This window comes from Chaetodon trifascialis, chromosome 6 (genome assembly GCF_039877785.1).
Source record: "Chaetodon trifascialis isolate fChaTrf1 chromosome 6, fChaTrf1.hap1, whole genome shotgun sequence".
In the NCBI taxonomy this organism is placed as follows: Eukaryota; Metazoa; Chordata; class Actinopteri; order Chaetodontiformes; family Chaetodontidae; genus Chaetodon; species Chaetodon trifascialis.
The window spans coordinates 24,806,718-24,820,643 of NC_092061.1; the positions used below are offsets into that span (position 1 = coordinate 24,806,718).

Sequence of the window (13,926 nt, forward strand, 5' to 3'; positions counted from 1 at the left end):
ATTTATCAAAATGCATCAATTAATTTGCTCCACCTCTTTCAGTGTGTGAAATGTGGTTGTCATAGCATGTCAGGAAAACAGACTTGTCTGTGAAAACATTCCCTCAGCTTGAAGATGCCACACCTGTCTGCTGGTGGAACTCTATGGCTGACGTCTGAGGAATGTGGGAGACACAACTTGTACACGGTGTTCTTGGGCATTATGGTTTCCTTGCCTGCACCTCAGCCTGGGTTCAGTGAGGTAAACACTGGATGCTAAATGTGATAGTGCCTTGATGGCAGAATGCAGGGCTGGAAGCACCAGTGAAGACAACGCCTCTGCAGTGTTCAATACTCAAGCTTGTAAGAGAAGTTTATGCACACATCACAGCCATCAAACACAACAGGATAATAAATACTATACTCTTTATTTAAATATTGTACAGATTTGAAAATGTTTTTTACAGAGCTTAGATCTGCATTGAACTGTACACCCAAAATATATATATATAGACACATGCTCTGGTTGTAACAAAGTGTGCAGAAGAGGAAGATGAGAGGTGACGGGGAAGAGTGTCAGGGCAGGTATTAGCCAGGACCCAAAAAGCGAACAGTGGCAGTGCCATCTGACAGGGAGAACTGCTTCGTAATATTGTTAAGGCGGCTTAGATTGTCCTCATTATCAGAACAGTTCAGACTCATTTGACCATTAACTGCTCTGCCTGAATCTGCTCCTCTTCCATGCCCATGAGCCCCATTTCAAATGACACCCGACACTGCAGTCTTCCAGTGTGGACTGGTCAGATTAAGAAGGGAAACAGTCTGTTAGATAGTGCAGATTGTAAACAGTGACCTGAAGATCCACAGGGAGGATTTTCTACGTGTGTGATGGCTTTGTCACTATTCCTAAGCTCCTGAGTGCAGAGAAGCAGGTTCAGGAGAAAAAAGGTTGAACATACTATAGGTGAAAGGACCTACTTTTTAAGACAGCAGGGCATGATGGGAAAGCTGTTTTGACTTATGGCTACCTAACAGTTTCAGGCTTTGTGCTCAGTACCTGGCACACAGTCAGGGGTTTAAGGAATTACGGACGTCTGCCAGTATCAACGACACCTGATACAAGGCACATCACGTGACCAACTTCCAATGCATTGAGCTTTTTCAGATATGCTTCTTAAGCTTTGTGCGTTTAAGGCTGCGAGACCAATTCAGCCCAGAGGATATGCAGAAGTCTGTAGCCTTCACACCCATTTCACAGACACTAATTACACACAGCAACAGACACACCGAGAAGCACGAGTGCATTCATCTCACGCACACACATATCACATGTATCACAATCAAGACTTCAGCAGCAGCTGTGAGATTAAAGGGAGGGCATCAGTTTGACACAATATAGATTCTGGTGAGGCTTTTGAGCCATTAAAATGGTCGTCCCAACAGCCATGAAGTAACAAAATGTGTGCAAGACTTGAATTACACTGGTATGGAAAAGGCAGCTGCCGCTCTTCTTCATTAAATCTTATTGGATCACCCTGCCAAGAAACTAGCCACAGATGTACTAATGTCACATACTCGTTTTTTTCCCCTCAAATATTTAACAAAACATCCCATAACAGCACGCCAGTCATATCCTACTATCAAACATATGCTCCCTGCACCCACATACAAGGTTTCCAGGCCCTTTGATGAAGGTTTTCTAACTACCACTGTGTCATTAGGGACATCGGCTTGCACAAGGTGGCCCATTTATTGAGCCCTAATGCCACAATTTCCTGTGCAGTTCCCTTCTTGACACTACTGATGGACTGCATGTTTCCCTTCCAGCAGCCCAGCGTGGGGCCGCTTTAACAGTCTAACACCTACCATCTGGCTACGTCTGCCTCCATCTCGGAATCTCAACTTCCTCCCTGCCCAAACCACCCATCAGAGAAAGACGACTTATCCTCGTCAGACAGGATCCTCATCTCCAACGTGCCCAATGACTGCTTATCCCGGCCAATGGGATTATCCAGTGAGCACTGGAACACTGCAAAGATGCCAACACTGCAGCCTGGCCAAGAGGGTGTTTCAGGCCTCTAGTCCTCTTTATTCCACCCCTCTCTGATGTACACGATCACAGACAAGTGGGCATGTAGGAGATTTTCAGTGGGAGGAAGAAGGGGTTGATGGTCAGCTGGGGGGCTGAGGCAGAATAGAGCCAGCACATGTGGGGGAAGCATCTGACATCAGTCCTTCATCCTGGCCTGCAGGAATCAAAGCAGTCCAGCACCTGCACAGGCAGATGCCCCCCTGTAACAGCTCCACACAGACACTAGTCGGTGTATTCTGCCACTATGGACAGCAGCACTGTGATGTCATCTGGCTTTCCTCCTGCACAGAAAAGAACAGTGTCCAGTTACAACAGTGCCAAGCAAAAATGTTTTTCACCCTGAAAATACTGAATGATGTGCCACACAGCTTTGAAGAGCAACAGATCGTAAGCTTCGCTTTCTCTTTGGTTTAAGCAGAACTGAGACACTTACCTCTTACATTCAGTCCGTTGTCACAGGCAAACTGTGCGAAAGGCGACATGTAGTTGGGGTCATACGCCAGTACGTGGGCCTGCTCTGCGATGCTCCGGGCAGTCTGCTGGATGCTCTCATAGTTTGTATTCTGAGGAGCAACAATGAAACAGACATGAAGTTTGTATTACAAACACATTCATGATTCCACTTCCACCAGCAAATCTGCTTTGGCCTCAGTGACACTTGCCTTGAGTTTCTTCAGCTCTTGCAGGATCATGTAGTCAGGCATGTTGTCGAAGAGCCCGTCGGTGGCGGTGAGGATGATGTCACCCAGCTGGACGTCGAAGGAGGAGCTGTCTGCTGCGTCAGGGCTGCAGGGACACACACAGTGAAGTCAGGCAGAGTTCACTACATGCAATGATTCTGGACATTTAAGTGAGTTAAAACCTGTTTACTCCTGTGGTGAAAACTCACAATGCAAACTTATCAGCGAGGTTATGACTGCCTTAACTCATCTTGTGTTAGATTTCTCTGTCTTTTACACCCTAAAATAGCAGCTTCTCCTCCACTAGAGGAACACTCACTGACAACAGCACATCATTCTAACCAGTGTAAAAATGTCTGGACAAAGCTGTGAAAGCTAGACTGCCAGTTGCTACTGATATTTCACCTGACTACAGAAACGTAATCTCAGAGCAGGATGAGGATAAATCACCACATGGGGGTTTTGGAAAGGACACTCAGGTCCAATCGAAAGATGCCACCATTATGCCGCTGGGTGCTACAGATACATGGAAGGCAGGAACCAAGTTAGTCTGCGAGTGTCAAGTTCACTTCTTAGAGGATGCCTTCACCCTGCGCCCCCCCCCCCCCCCGAGCCAGTCATAAACATTATTCATTACTAACTGTCTGGACTGCATCGTGACACTGAGCCAAAGCTCCCTGAACAGCCTGTCCTGTACTGCGATTTTAACGTCGCTGAAGCTCCACGTCCACGTGCCACTTTTCCATAGAGAAATGATACTGCTCATGTATTACGGGCACCCACAGTCAGATATGGAAGTATGAGAAACTTCAGTGTGTGCATTGTGCATTGCAGCTGTCAAGGAAATGAACTGTCTGCTGTGTTTGGATTCATCATCCACTGTTTAACACGAGTTTCCCTCATGTCCGATCACCATGCTGCAGGACAACTAATGAAAGCAATAAAATCTAATCTCAATAAAATCAGTTATGGCAAAAAAATAAATAAGAGAGGGCTAAAATTAATTAATAATAATAAATTAAACATATTCAGCTGCATGTTGAAAGCACATCTCTCATCTCCCTAACCACATTTAATTGTTCAGAGAACCTTTTTTCTCGTCCTCTGCGGTGAAAAGGAATGTTGTTAGTGTACTTCAGTTTTGACCCTTGCACTCTTTTCTATTGGCTGCTCCGTTAGTGATGTGGGATTGGAAACTTAATCTGCTCTTGCACTCAGTGTAAATCACTCTGAGTAAATCCTTCAACTAAATGACTAAAATGCACAAATTACAGAGAAAGTGTCATTTCAAGCACCACATTAAATCCACAGCCACTGAAGATGATGATGATATTTGAGACTGAATTCAGGTCATTTAGAAGAAATAAAAAATGAAACACTCTGATCTCGTAGCACTGGTGACATGCAGTCCAGGTTCACCCGTGGTTCATCTTCCCTTGGTTTTTCCGAAACGCTTTTAAGAGGCTCAAAATAATCTGTCCGGTCGAAGACCGAACGAGTGAAAAGGTGGCTGAGCCTGCTGGTGCAGGATTGGCTGCGGACTCTTCCGTTTGCCCATCAGCCCACACAGACTTTGACCCGGGTAAGAGGGAAAGCTTGGCAAATATCCAACGCCCGTCTCACACTCGACTGACGTCTACTGTGCTGCTGCTTGGCACACCGCGGCAACGAGACACGGCAGCACGTGGCCCCTGACACGCTGTAGCAGCTCAACACAGGACAGTCTCTACATTCACAAAACACTGCTGCGTGTGAGGGACACAAGCATGACAAAATGTTCTGCAGTGCAGTGCGCTACAGCTGAGCGCCTTTGCTATGTCTGCCTGTGATCTGCATTGGTAGGATGTGTATGGCTTTATCGCATCTACTGTGCAGAACACGTGTATGATCTCCTCTCTATCAACTGCTCCATTGCCTGCTCAGTATAAACACCCCTGCAGCAGCTGTAGGAGCCAGTTGGCCGTCTCACCTGTCACTCAGGACAGCCCCTTCAGCCCCCGGGGGAGCGATGGACAGCTGGAAGGGCGTGTTGAAGTAGTGCTGCTGCTCGTCTGAGCGGTGGACCACCTCCCCTCCACGGACCACCAGAAAGCCTGAGTCTCCTAGGTTGGCTGTGTGCAGCCGGTGACTCTGCCGGTCCAAAACCACAATGCACGCCGTGCTGCTACCTGCAGATACACACACACACAGACACATTTATTTTTCCTTTTCAATTCAAATGTTAAGCAAAGGCTTGCACTATCGTAAAAAGAAAATGCTAATATGGTCTGCATCAGTTGGGTGAATGTAACAACTACAAAGTCAAAGTCAACCACAGATCATTCATGGCTAAACTAAAAAGTACTGTGAGAACTCAAACTGCTGAGGCACATTTTCTGTTGCTTTAAAATTAGAATGTGTTAAGCAATATTCTCATGTACTCCCTGCAGGCCACCATCAGGAAACAGCAAATATAATTTCAGGAACAGGCCATGGAGGGTAAATAAAACTTTGTCTGCCTGGAAACAATGCTCATCATTTTCAAAAAGGTCTATCAGTAAATTAATCCAAAGAAAAGTTTCATGAGTGTGAAAACGTTTCAGTGAGAGTCCTTTTTCAGAGCAGACATTCTGCCTTGTAGGAAAAGCACAGGTGTTGCTAATGACCATATCAATGGCTGCCTTCTATTCAGGTGTCCCAGTAAGCCATGACAGTGTGACAGTGAGCCAGCATAGACAATACAAGGACCCTGAGGCTGAATGGATACATCATTCATTTAATTACTTAAACCTGTGCTTTTCTTAGTGTGACATGCCAAAATATCTCCTGTGAAAGAAGGCCTGATGAAGAAACATCTTCAACCTCAACCTCATCTATTAGCCATTTGGGTTTTCTATTTTAATGTACTATTTTCACTGTTTCATGCCTGGATGGAAGCAAAGCTTTACAGATACACGGCTATACAAACCATATACAGAGATACCCTTCTGAAGTGTGTTTGGGGACTGAGTGATGGGGTTAGCCTGAATACACAAACTTGATGTACAACAATCAACAAAACATTTTTGGAGTTCCACCATCTGGGAGATGGTGAGGAGGGAACATGAGCTGGTGGAGCAGGCGGACAGCGTGCAGCCACACCCTGCTGGTGATTCATCAGGCAAGCCAAAATATGCTCTCTGGGATCAACCTTCAAAACCCCTCACGCACTGTGACTCACTCCCTTTTTTCTCTGTTTTCTCTCCGGCAGTACAATTACACATACTGCCGGCCTCAAGAACATTCTGTCTGCCATTAAGGAGCAGCACAATGCAGTGTTGTTTCCCTTGCTGCACATGTGATAGAGGGCTGGAAAAGTACTGACACTTGCATAGCACAAGATCTGTTCCCAAAACATTTGTGAGCTGATGTTACATGTTTGTGCACGCTTCGTTATCGGAAAGCGTAGCGAAGGAGGAAAGGGATTCTGGAAGTGAACTGCATGGGGCAGGTCAGGACTTGGGACATTCCCAGGACTTCTTAATGGGATCTGGCTGTTCTCTGACTCATGATGCAAACATCTCCATCCAACCACTATGAAACTGAATAGAAAAACAACCTAACCCCAAATAGTGCATTCAGATCCAAACCATACCGAAAATGTTCCGCTTCATTGGCAAACACAGTATGCCTCTACACAGCATAGGTTACTACACTGCCATGCAGAGAGCATGGCACAGATCTTAATCTGTTTACTGAGTTCTTAAGCAAGATGAGAGGCACTGAGCAGGAAAACTAGGAGTACCACACTCTGCACAGCTGCAATAACATGTTTGATACAAATGGTTCAGAAAAGAAGTAGAACTTGAAAGTCATGTAATCACTGAACTGGTTATGATAATCAAATCAACTGTAGAGAAATGAATGGGGCGATAACCAGGAGGAAGCAGCAGCAGACATCCTGTATAATCACTGATTATGAACAGGAATATTCATTCACACAATGACAGATTCTACACTGCTTCAGAACGAGTGGAGGTGGCCATGAGATGCTGTGTTCGCAGAGGCTTTACTCACCCAGTAGTGGCACTTTGTTCTGCAGTAGCTCATAGTAGCTGGTTGTGAGGACGCCCACAGGGTTGCTGGGGACGAAGCGTCCTTCCTTCACCAGTCTCTCACATGTCTTCATCAGTGTACCTGAAAACTGCGATGGGTCCACTCCATAGTCCCGCCAGCCGCCTACTCCATCTGCTACACCTAAAAACAGACCGATATTCATGTAATGATTAGGATTAACAATTCCCCCTTAATTACAGTTCAACAACACCCTCTTCCTTCACTAATTAAACGTGTATCCTGTATTGTGCATAATGCTGCTTTTTAAATCCCGACAGGAAACATTTTTTCCCAATGGGTCAAGTGAAATCAAGCTCAGAATAATTATCTTTATTGATATTCCTCACACTTGTTCCACAAGTGAGGATCTTGCAGGAAACAAGAACAATGCCATGCAGCTGCACAGTAAAGAAAAACAATGGCCACTTTCACCAAGATGCAAAAAGGACATCCAGTACAGAAAAAGACAGTCTTCAAGAAATCAAGGAAATGCATAAAACAGCCTCCTTTAGTTCAGTGGATTTTAGGCCTAATGATAAAACATCTTAGCTCTTTGCTTCAAAACATAAAACCTACAATTCCTCAAATGGACAAAAATCTCCTCATTGCAAGCCTTTATTAATCTTTCTATAGAAACATGCAATGTTTTGCTGGTTAATAAGAGCCCTTGTTCCCATAGGAGCATTTGGTCAGGTTTTTGGTTTCCTTTCCTAGAAAGGAAACTTTAGTGTTGTTACTCCCAGGACTGACCATACAAGGATGTCCCTCTGCATCTCCTCAGCCACTGCCAGAACAGAGAAACAGGCCTGCGCAGAGCAGACACACAACTTTGCAACTAATCAAACCTTCCAAAAATAACCCGACTTGGTGAATGTCTTGATTTCTACGTTTCCCTGTGTCTTGATTGACTCAGTGTGCAGTGGCGCACAGACATTCAGTAGAGCTGCATGATCCTGCAGAGGTACTGATAACACAATGTTTATATAGGATTCAAGGCCTCTTTGCTGAAGAGTCTTTTTAACCAGCTCTCACTAGAGCAGATTTTCCAGCCCGCATTGTTTTTGTTTACTTAAGACTTTGATGGTGAGTGGAATGATTCCTCCACACAATATGAACCCAGGGGAAGGTCAGGTTCAAGACTACTTAGTATGAAGAGGATGCAGCTGGGTGTTACAGGGAATCAATGCTGAACAAAAAAACAAATACTGAAGCACAATGATATGATGTAAGCAGTGGATGAGCCCATCTGACAGCACTCACTATCACTAAGTGTGCGCTTCATGAGCGTCCTGAACTGTAGAACGAGAGACAAATGTCGGGGTTAGCGGTAACTGGAGAAACGAGCTTGATGTGACAGACAAATGGTGGGAGGAGGCACTTCTCAGGGTCTTAATCTTAACCCTTTTTGGGGGGGGAGGTGGCAGCCTTTTATCTTATTTGTACGTCCTCTTCCGTCTGGACCCCAGATGACTCTCAATGCATTCATTCTTAGGAGTAAGCATCCTTCTTCATGTGCTTTCCTCCCCGTTTAATTTACTTTTGTGTTTGTGTGTGTGTTGTATTTCGTTTGTAGTTTGTGTGCATTTTCTTCTATCTCTTTCGGGGAATTTGTGAATGGTGCAGGTTTTGAGGAAAGCGTTATTTACATCAAAACGAGGAAAAACTATTTTGGAACACAAATCTGTGCTCTGTACCGACATCTGTATAACACCTGTTTCCAATAAGAAAAAAGATATGGCGCAAAAATGAAACAAAATGCAGTCGCACATGTAATCCAACCTTCGTATGAGGTATTTAAGCTTAAGATAAAGTGCGTAACCTTTGACTTCCCATTCGCGTCATAGCCGGTGTTACTCAGGCAGACGTCGCATGGTTTGGTTAATGTTTCTACAGCAAACAAAGCAGACACTCACCCAAAACATCAGCGGATCTGTGTCGGGCGATGAAGCACGCGTCGTCCCCATAGCACATCCCCTTCTTCAGGATACCTTTGCGGAAATCCTTGCCGAAGCCGCAGCTCGCTGTCACCAGGCTGTAGTCGCGGCTGTCTGTCTGAGAAAGTCCGCCGATGACAGCTCTGGCAACCAGTCTACCGTACGACAGCACGGACAACATCACCTACACACCAGCTCCTACCAAACAGAGCGGCCAAGCTAGCAGCTCTGCTAGCTTAGCGTCGATGCGAACACACAGTGCTGACTTGCTAACTTGCTAACGAGGCTGGAGATGTGCGTCTGAGCGAGCCAGACACCGCTGCCGACAACAACATACACAATGCCTTCCGCTAGTATGTAGTTGCAGCCTCGGGGGGCGTTATTCCTGCGCCGTGAAGAGTGAAGGAAATTCACAGAAAACAGTCGCCTCTGCCGCTCCAAAAGGCTCGTAGGTGCTGCTTCTCCGTGGCCATGATGCCAGCTCTGCCTGAGAGACGCTACATAACACTAAATGTGAACAAGCTGCTCTGTGGCCTCGCGGACTCCGCTCTGCTAGCAAGGTCTTGTGACTGCTCTGACGTCAGCCATCATTACGCAATATACGTTTCCTAATAGGGAAATGTCACTTTCAGCCAGTTTTATCTTATCTACAGGTAATAAGAATATGCGTAGAAAGTTGTATAGGTACGTAAATGTTTTCATGGGCACTAAAAATGGCTATTTGAAACATAAGAATACACAATATCGATGTGAGGAAAAATATTCAGAGGAAGCCGCCAATTTCTAAAAAAAAACAAAACAAAAAAAACAATCAAAAACCAAAAGTAAAAATACAGATAACATTTTTCTGGCAGTGCTGTTTAAAAACAAAACATTTCGCACCGCTTTCCTCCATTTCCCTGTGCTGGACTTTGCTATATATCACTGTATTTTGTCTCCCCCTTGTGGGTGTTGACGGATGGGCTCCTCTTTGTTCACGGGGTGTCCTTGGACAACAAGCGTTGCAATTTCCAATTTTGTATTTCAGTTTGCATTGTGATGTTTGAAAAAGGAAAAAGTTTGAGCAACAAATGACAATCAGATACCAATTTCCCCCTAAAATACACTCAAAGTTTATTAGAAAGATTTAGACATAACAAGAGTGCTTCTTTATTCATTTCATTTAGCACAAGACTTGTTTAAAAATGTGATGATGCAGTGTGGAGTCAATATCCTACGACACTGACAGTAAATAAATTGTAAATAAAATTTTACAGAAGTAAACAGGTGTTTGTGACTTCCCCCCCATTGGTTTTATAGCCATTAATACCCATTATTGACAGTGAGAAAAAGATGACAAATGAATAAGACATTAAAGAAACTGGAAAAATTGTGCACAGCTTCAAACAAGGCATTCCTGTGCATAAGTAGCCATATTGTTACATTTTTCCTGATTGAACAGTCATATGTGGCAAAGACTAGCTGCAAAATGAGTGCAAAACACCTGAGGTTTTCATGGTGACATATCAATTTACCCCTGTGGACAAAACAACAAAATATTTTGCTTTCATCGTGTAGGAGTGAATATCTTTTCAGTATTGGCAGCATGAAGGACAACCAATCCTTCAAATGCAGAAGACGAAAGCAGAACAGAGGAGTGAGACTCTGGACAGTTGTCTCCCCCTCGACTCATTTCTTGGCTTGCTTGGTGACCATGTTGCGAGGTGGAGTCACGGGACGGCTGCCGTTGGGCTTCTTCTTCTCAGCTGGTTTCAAAATCTACAAAAGGAATAGAGAGTTGTAATACAGTCAAACTCATCGAATGAACAGGCCTTCCTCTTGCAGGTGAGCAAACGTTGACCCAGCTCAATTCGAGAGTCTAAGCATTATGGACATCTAGTTAGCCGTTTTTCATTTTTTCTCCATTCGCCATTCATTAAAATCAATAAATAATAGATTAAGCAATTACACAGTAAAGACTAGGTATTAACACATTATTAGATACGAGTGTACCTTGTAGTGTACTTTATTATTTCTAACTAGCCTATTGGGGCAAAAAAGCATTTATTTATTTTTACCATAACATAATGTTACATGCAGTAAACATCTCAAATGTTTTGTGCATATGAAATAGATCAAAGATTAGTGGAGGTACAGACTACAAGGAAACTGTTTTTCACCTGAGCAGTATTTTACAGTTGCCCAGTCTGCCAAATTAAAATGAAATTCAAATTATCTGAAAGATTTCAATGGACAGGTGAAGACACCCTACCTGAAAAGAGCACATGAGGGTCTCATCCACACTCATCATGGCACCAGCATTGTCAAACTCCCCACAATAGTTAGGCGCTGAGAACAGGGTGACAAGCTGCCTCTTTGCAAAAAATTCATAGCCATCCTCAACCACCTGCAAGTGAGATAATAACATTAGAAAAGGCTGGTTTACACCCTTAAAAACTCACTGAAAGGATTTACTACATGATGCTGAACTCGAAGACTGTCAGATATAGTCTAGCACAGTGGTTCCCAACCTGAGGAGAACGTGAAAAAACATGTTTCTGCCACAAAAAATCATGTGTATTGTTTCCAAATTTTCCCCTGATCCTTTTTCTTGAGACTCACTGGATAATTTGACCTCTTCAATTCTCTATTTTTTTCCTCTTCTCTTCAAATAATAAAAAAAAAATCTTCAGTTGCACTGGTCACAACCACTAGATATTTACAACCAGTGATATTATGAGGGATCACAAGCCAAAAAGCTTTCCTGTGTACACATTTCTGCCAGTTTTGTACACAGTATGTGATGTCCAGCATGTCCAGCAAGTGTATCTGCATGTCCAATGTTCTGCCAACATATAGACACGTCACAGGGCCACATTTCTGTTTACAACGACAGAGGTTATTGTGATTACCTGATGGGCACGACAGATCAGATCCAGGTCATGCTTGTGCAGGAACTTGGCCACCACCTCCGAGCCAAAGGTAAACGATACACCCCTGTCGTTCTCCCCCCAGCCCAAGACATCCTTGTCTGGATCAGACCATAGCAAATCACACAGCAGACCCTGGTCGGGCACATCAGTGGGACGCATGATGCGTCTGATCTGCTCCATGGACTGAAGGTCAGGTGACAGTCCTAAACAGAAAAGCAGTACAAAAACAAATAAACACTGATACTGAGGTCAATACCAGTTATACATGAGACCAACGTCAGTGGACAAACTGCAAAGACAGCATGACTCAAGGCCAAATCAGACTGGATGACACGACAAAGGGAGGCTACTCTGGACATTCTCCATAAAACCATGGCCACCACAGTGATGTGTGGAACTAAGGCAAATGTGTTAATGTGCTAAAGCAAATCCATTTTTAGCCTCATGGTGGTTTTTACTTCAAATTCAAAAGCAAAAACCCACCTCCATGGCAGCAAAAGATCTTCTCATCGACAATGGCGGCAATGGGGAGGCAGTTAAAACAATCTGTGAAGGTCTTCCAGAGTTTGATATTGTACCTTCTTTTACCTAAAACGTTCAGAAAAAAGAAAATATCTCAATTTAGCACTATTTCATAGGAATAAGAATTAAAAGCAGAACTGTACTCAAATCATCACCGCGACAATACAAATAGAAACAGATGTGAGATGTCATCGTTATCAAGCTGGAAATAAGTTCACCGTCCACGGTGGGACAATACCCACACTCATCATAGAAACCATATATTCTGTTGATCGAAGCACATTCGTGGTTTCCCCTCAGCAGGAAGAAGTTCTCTGGATATTTAATTTTGTAGGCCAGCAGGAGACAAATGGTTTCCAGAGACTGCTTCCCTCTGTCCACATAGTCACCCAGAAACAGGTAGTTGCTTTCTGGAGGGAAGCCCCCATACTCAAACAGCCTCAGTAGGTCATAGTATTGCCCGTGGATGTCACCTGCAGGACAAGGATAAATCAATGTACCTAAAGCACCACACTGCTTCTCATAGGCTTCTCATAAGACTACATATATCCTCTTTCTGACAGATACACAAATCTTACTAACCACAAATCTTGAGGGGGGCCTCCAGCTCCAGGAGAATGGGCTGACTGAGAAAGATCTCCCTGGACTTGAGGCATAATCCACGAATCTCATTTTCCTGCAGCTGCACATTCTTGCCAGGCTTTGCTCCTCTGACTGCGAAAACAAAACACAAACCAAAACTCAGTAGGAACAATAGTTACACACTGTTCGAGCTAAGTTGGCAGTGCCTGGTGCAGTGTGTCTACGCTGAGGCTGCGGGGGACAGGAGGTGAACATGTACGCCGCGCCGGAATGCGCAATGTTAGTGTGAGCGAAATACAGTGTGTGTGTTGGACCAAGTAGATGTCGTTCCGTGCCCTTCAGGTAACTAATGTTCTCAACCCAGACACATATTCGGTGAAAACTGACGAAAGCTCTAAAGAGAAAATATAACGTCGGCTAACGTTAGACAATATAACTGTCTTTTTGACAAAATGTTGATAAACGTAACGTTACGCTAAAGCTAGCCGGCTATGCAGCGTTACTGTTAGCGTCTGTCAAAACATTTCAATAATAACGAGTGTTTTCTTTGCTAGCCAGCATTCCCTTACCTTCTAAAAGACGTTGGATGATACTGTCTATGTTGAGCTTGTCAACATCAGCCATTGCAACGCTGGCGTTATTAAAATCGATTCAGTCAAATCTAGGTCTTGGCGTTAACACACGAGCGAAAGCTAGCCCGCTAGCTATCCTGGCATTCGCTACCTAGCGTTAGCTTCGTTGATTTTCCGGCTGAGGGTAAAGATGTTGATGTGACCCTGTTTGGATTCAGCGGCTCGCTGACACTAATGATAATCTAATAAACTACGCGGACATCACAGTTTTTACAAAAATCTACATCCAATGCTGGCTTTTGCTGAGAATCAGGGACAACAAAAAAACAAACGACAGCCGCACTAGCAGATCGCTAGCGATGGTGCCCCGTCTGTGTTTTTCCTCTGCCGCACCTTGTACAGCTAGCCAGCTGCTTCAAGGAGGCTGCTGGTAGCTGCTCCGCTGCTGCCCCCTGCTGGCCTGGATGGAGAAAGACTCTCTCACCATTCACATAAAGCTGACTTCGTTCAGGAGTGTAAATAATAATAATAATAATAATAATAATAATAATAATAATAATAATGTTGTTGTTGAGATTAG

The 13,926-nt window shown here is 44.2% G+C and overlaps 2 protein-coding genes across 2 annotated transcripts; both read right to left on the reverse strand.

Moving 5' to 3' along the window:
* Positions 1–387: 387 nt before the first annotated feature.
* Positions 388–9,323, reverse strand: pptc7a (protein phosphatase targeting COQ7 a). Its single transcript, XM_070965160.1, has 7 exons — positions 8,738–9,323; positions 6,786–6,965; positions 4,720–4,918; positions 2,733–2,856; positions 2,504–2,633; positions 1,106–2,351; positions 388–1,002 (listed from the first exon to the last, which is right to left on the reverse strand). The coding sequence occupies exons 1-6, from the start codon at positions 8,937–8,939 to the stop codon at positions 2,293–2,295; spliced, it is 894 nt and encodes a 297-aa protein (XP_070821261.1). The 5' UTR covers positions 8,940–9,323; the 3' UTR covers positions 388–1,002; positions 1,106–2,292.
* A 523-nt stretch (positions 9,324–9,846) lies between these two features.
* Positions 9,847–13,746, reverse strand: ppp1cc (protein phosphatase 1, catalytic subunit, gamma isozyme). The gene is made up of 7 exons (XM_070964576.1): positions 13,344–13,746; positions 12,775–12,906; positions 12,435–12,665; positions 12,154–12,258; positions 11,650–11,873; positions 11,010–11,144; positions 9,847–10,516 (listed from the first exon to the last, which is right to left on the reverse strand). The coding sequence occupies exons 1-7, from the start codon at positions 13,396–13,398 to the stop codon at positions 10,427–10,429; spliced, it is 972 nt and encodes a 323-aa protein (XP_070820677.1). The 5' UTR covers positions 13,399–13,746; the 3' UTR covers positions 9,847–10,426.
* Between the last annotated feature and the right edge of the window lie 180 nt (positions 13,747–13,926).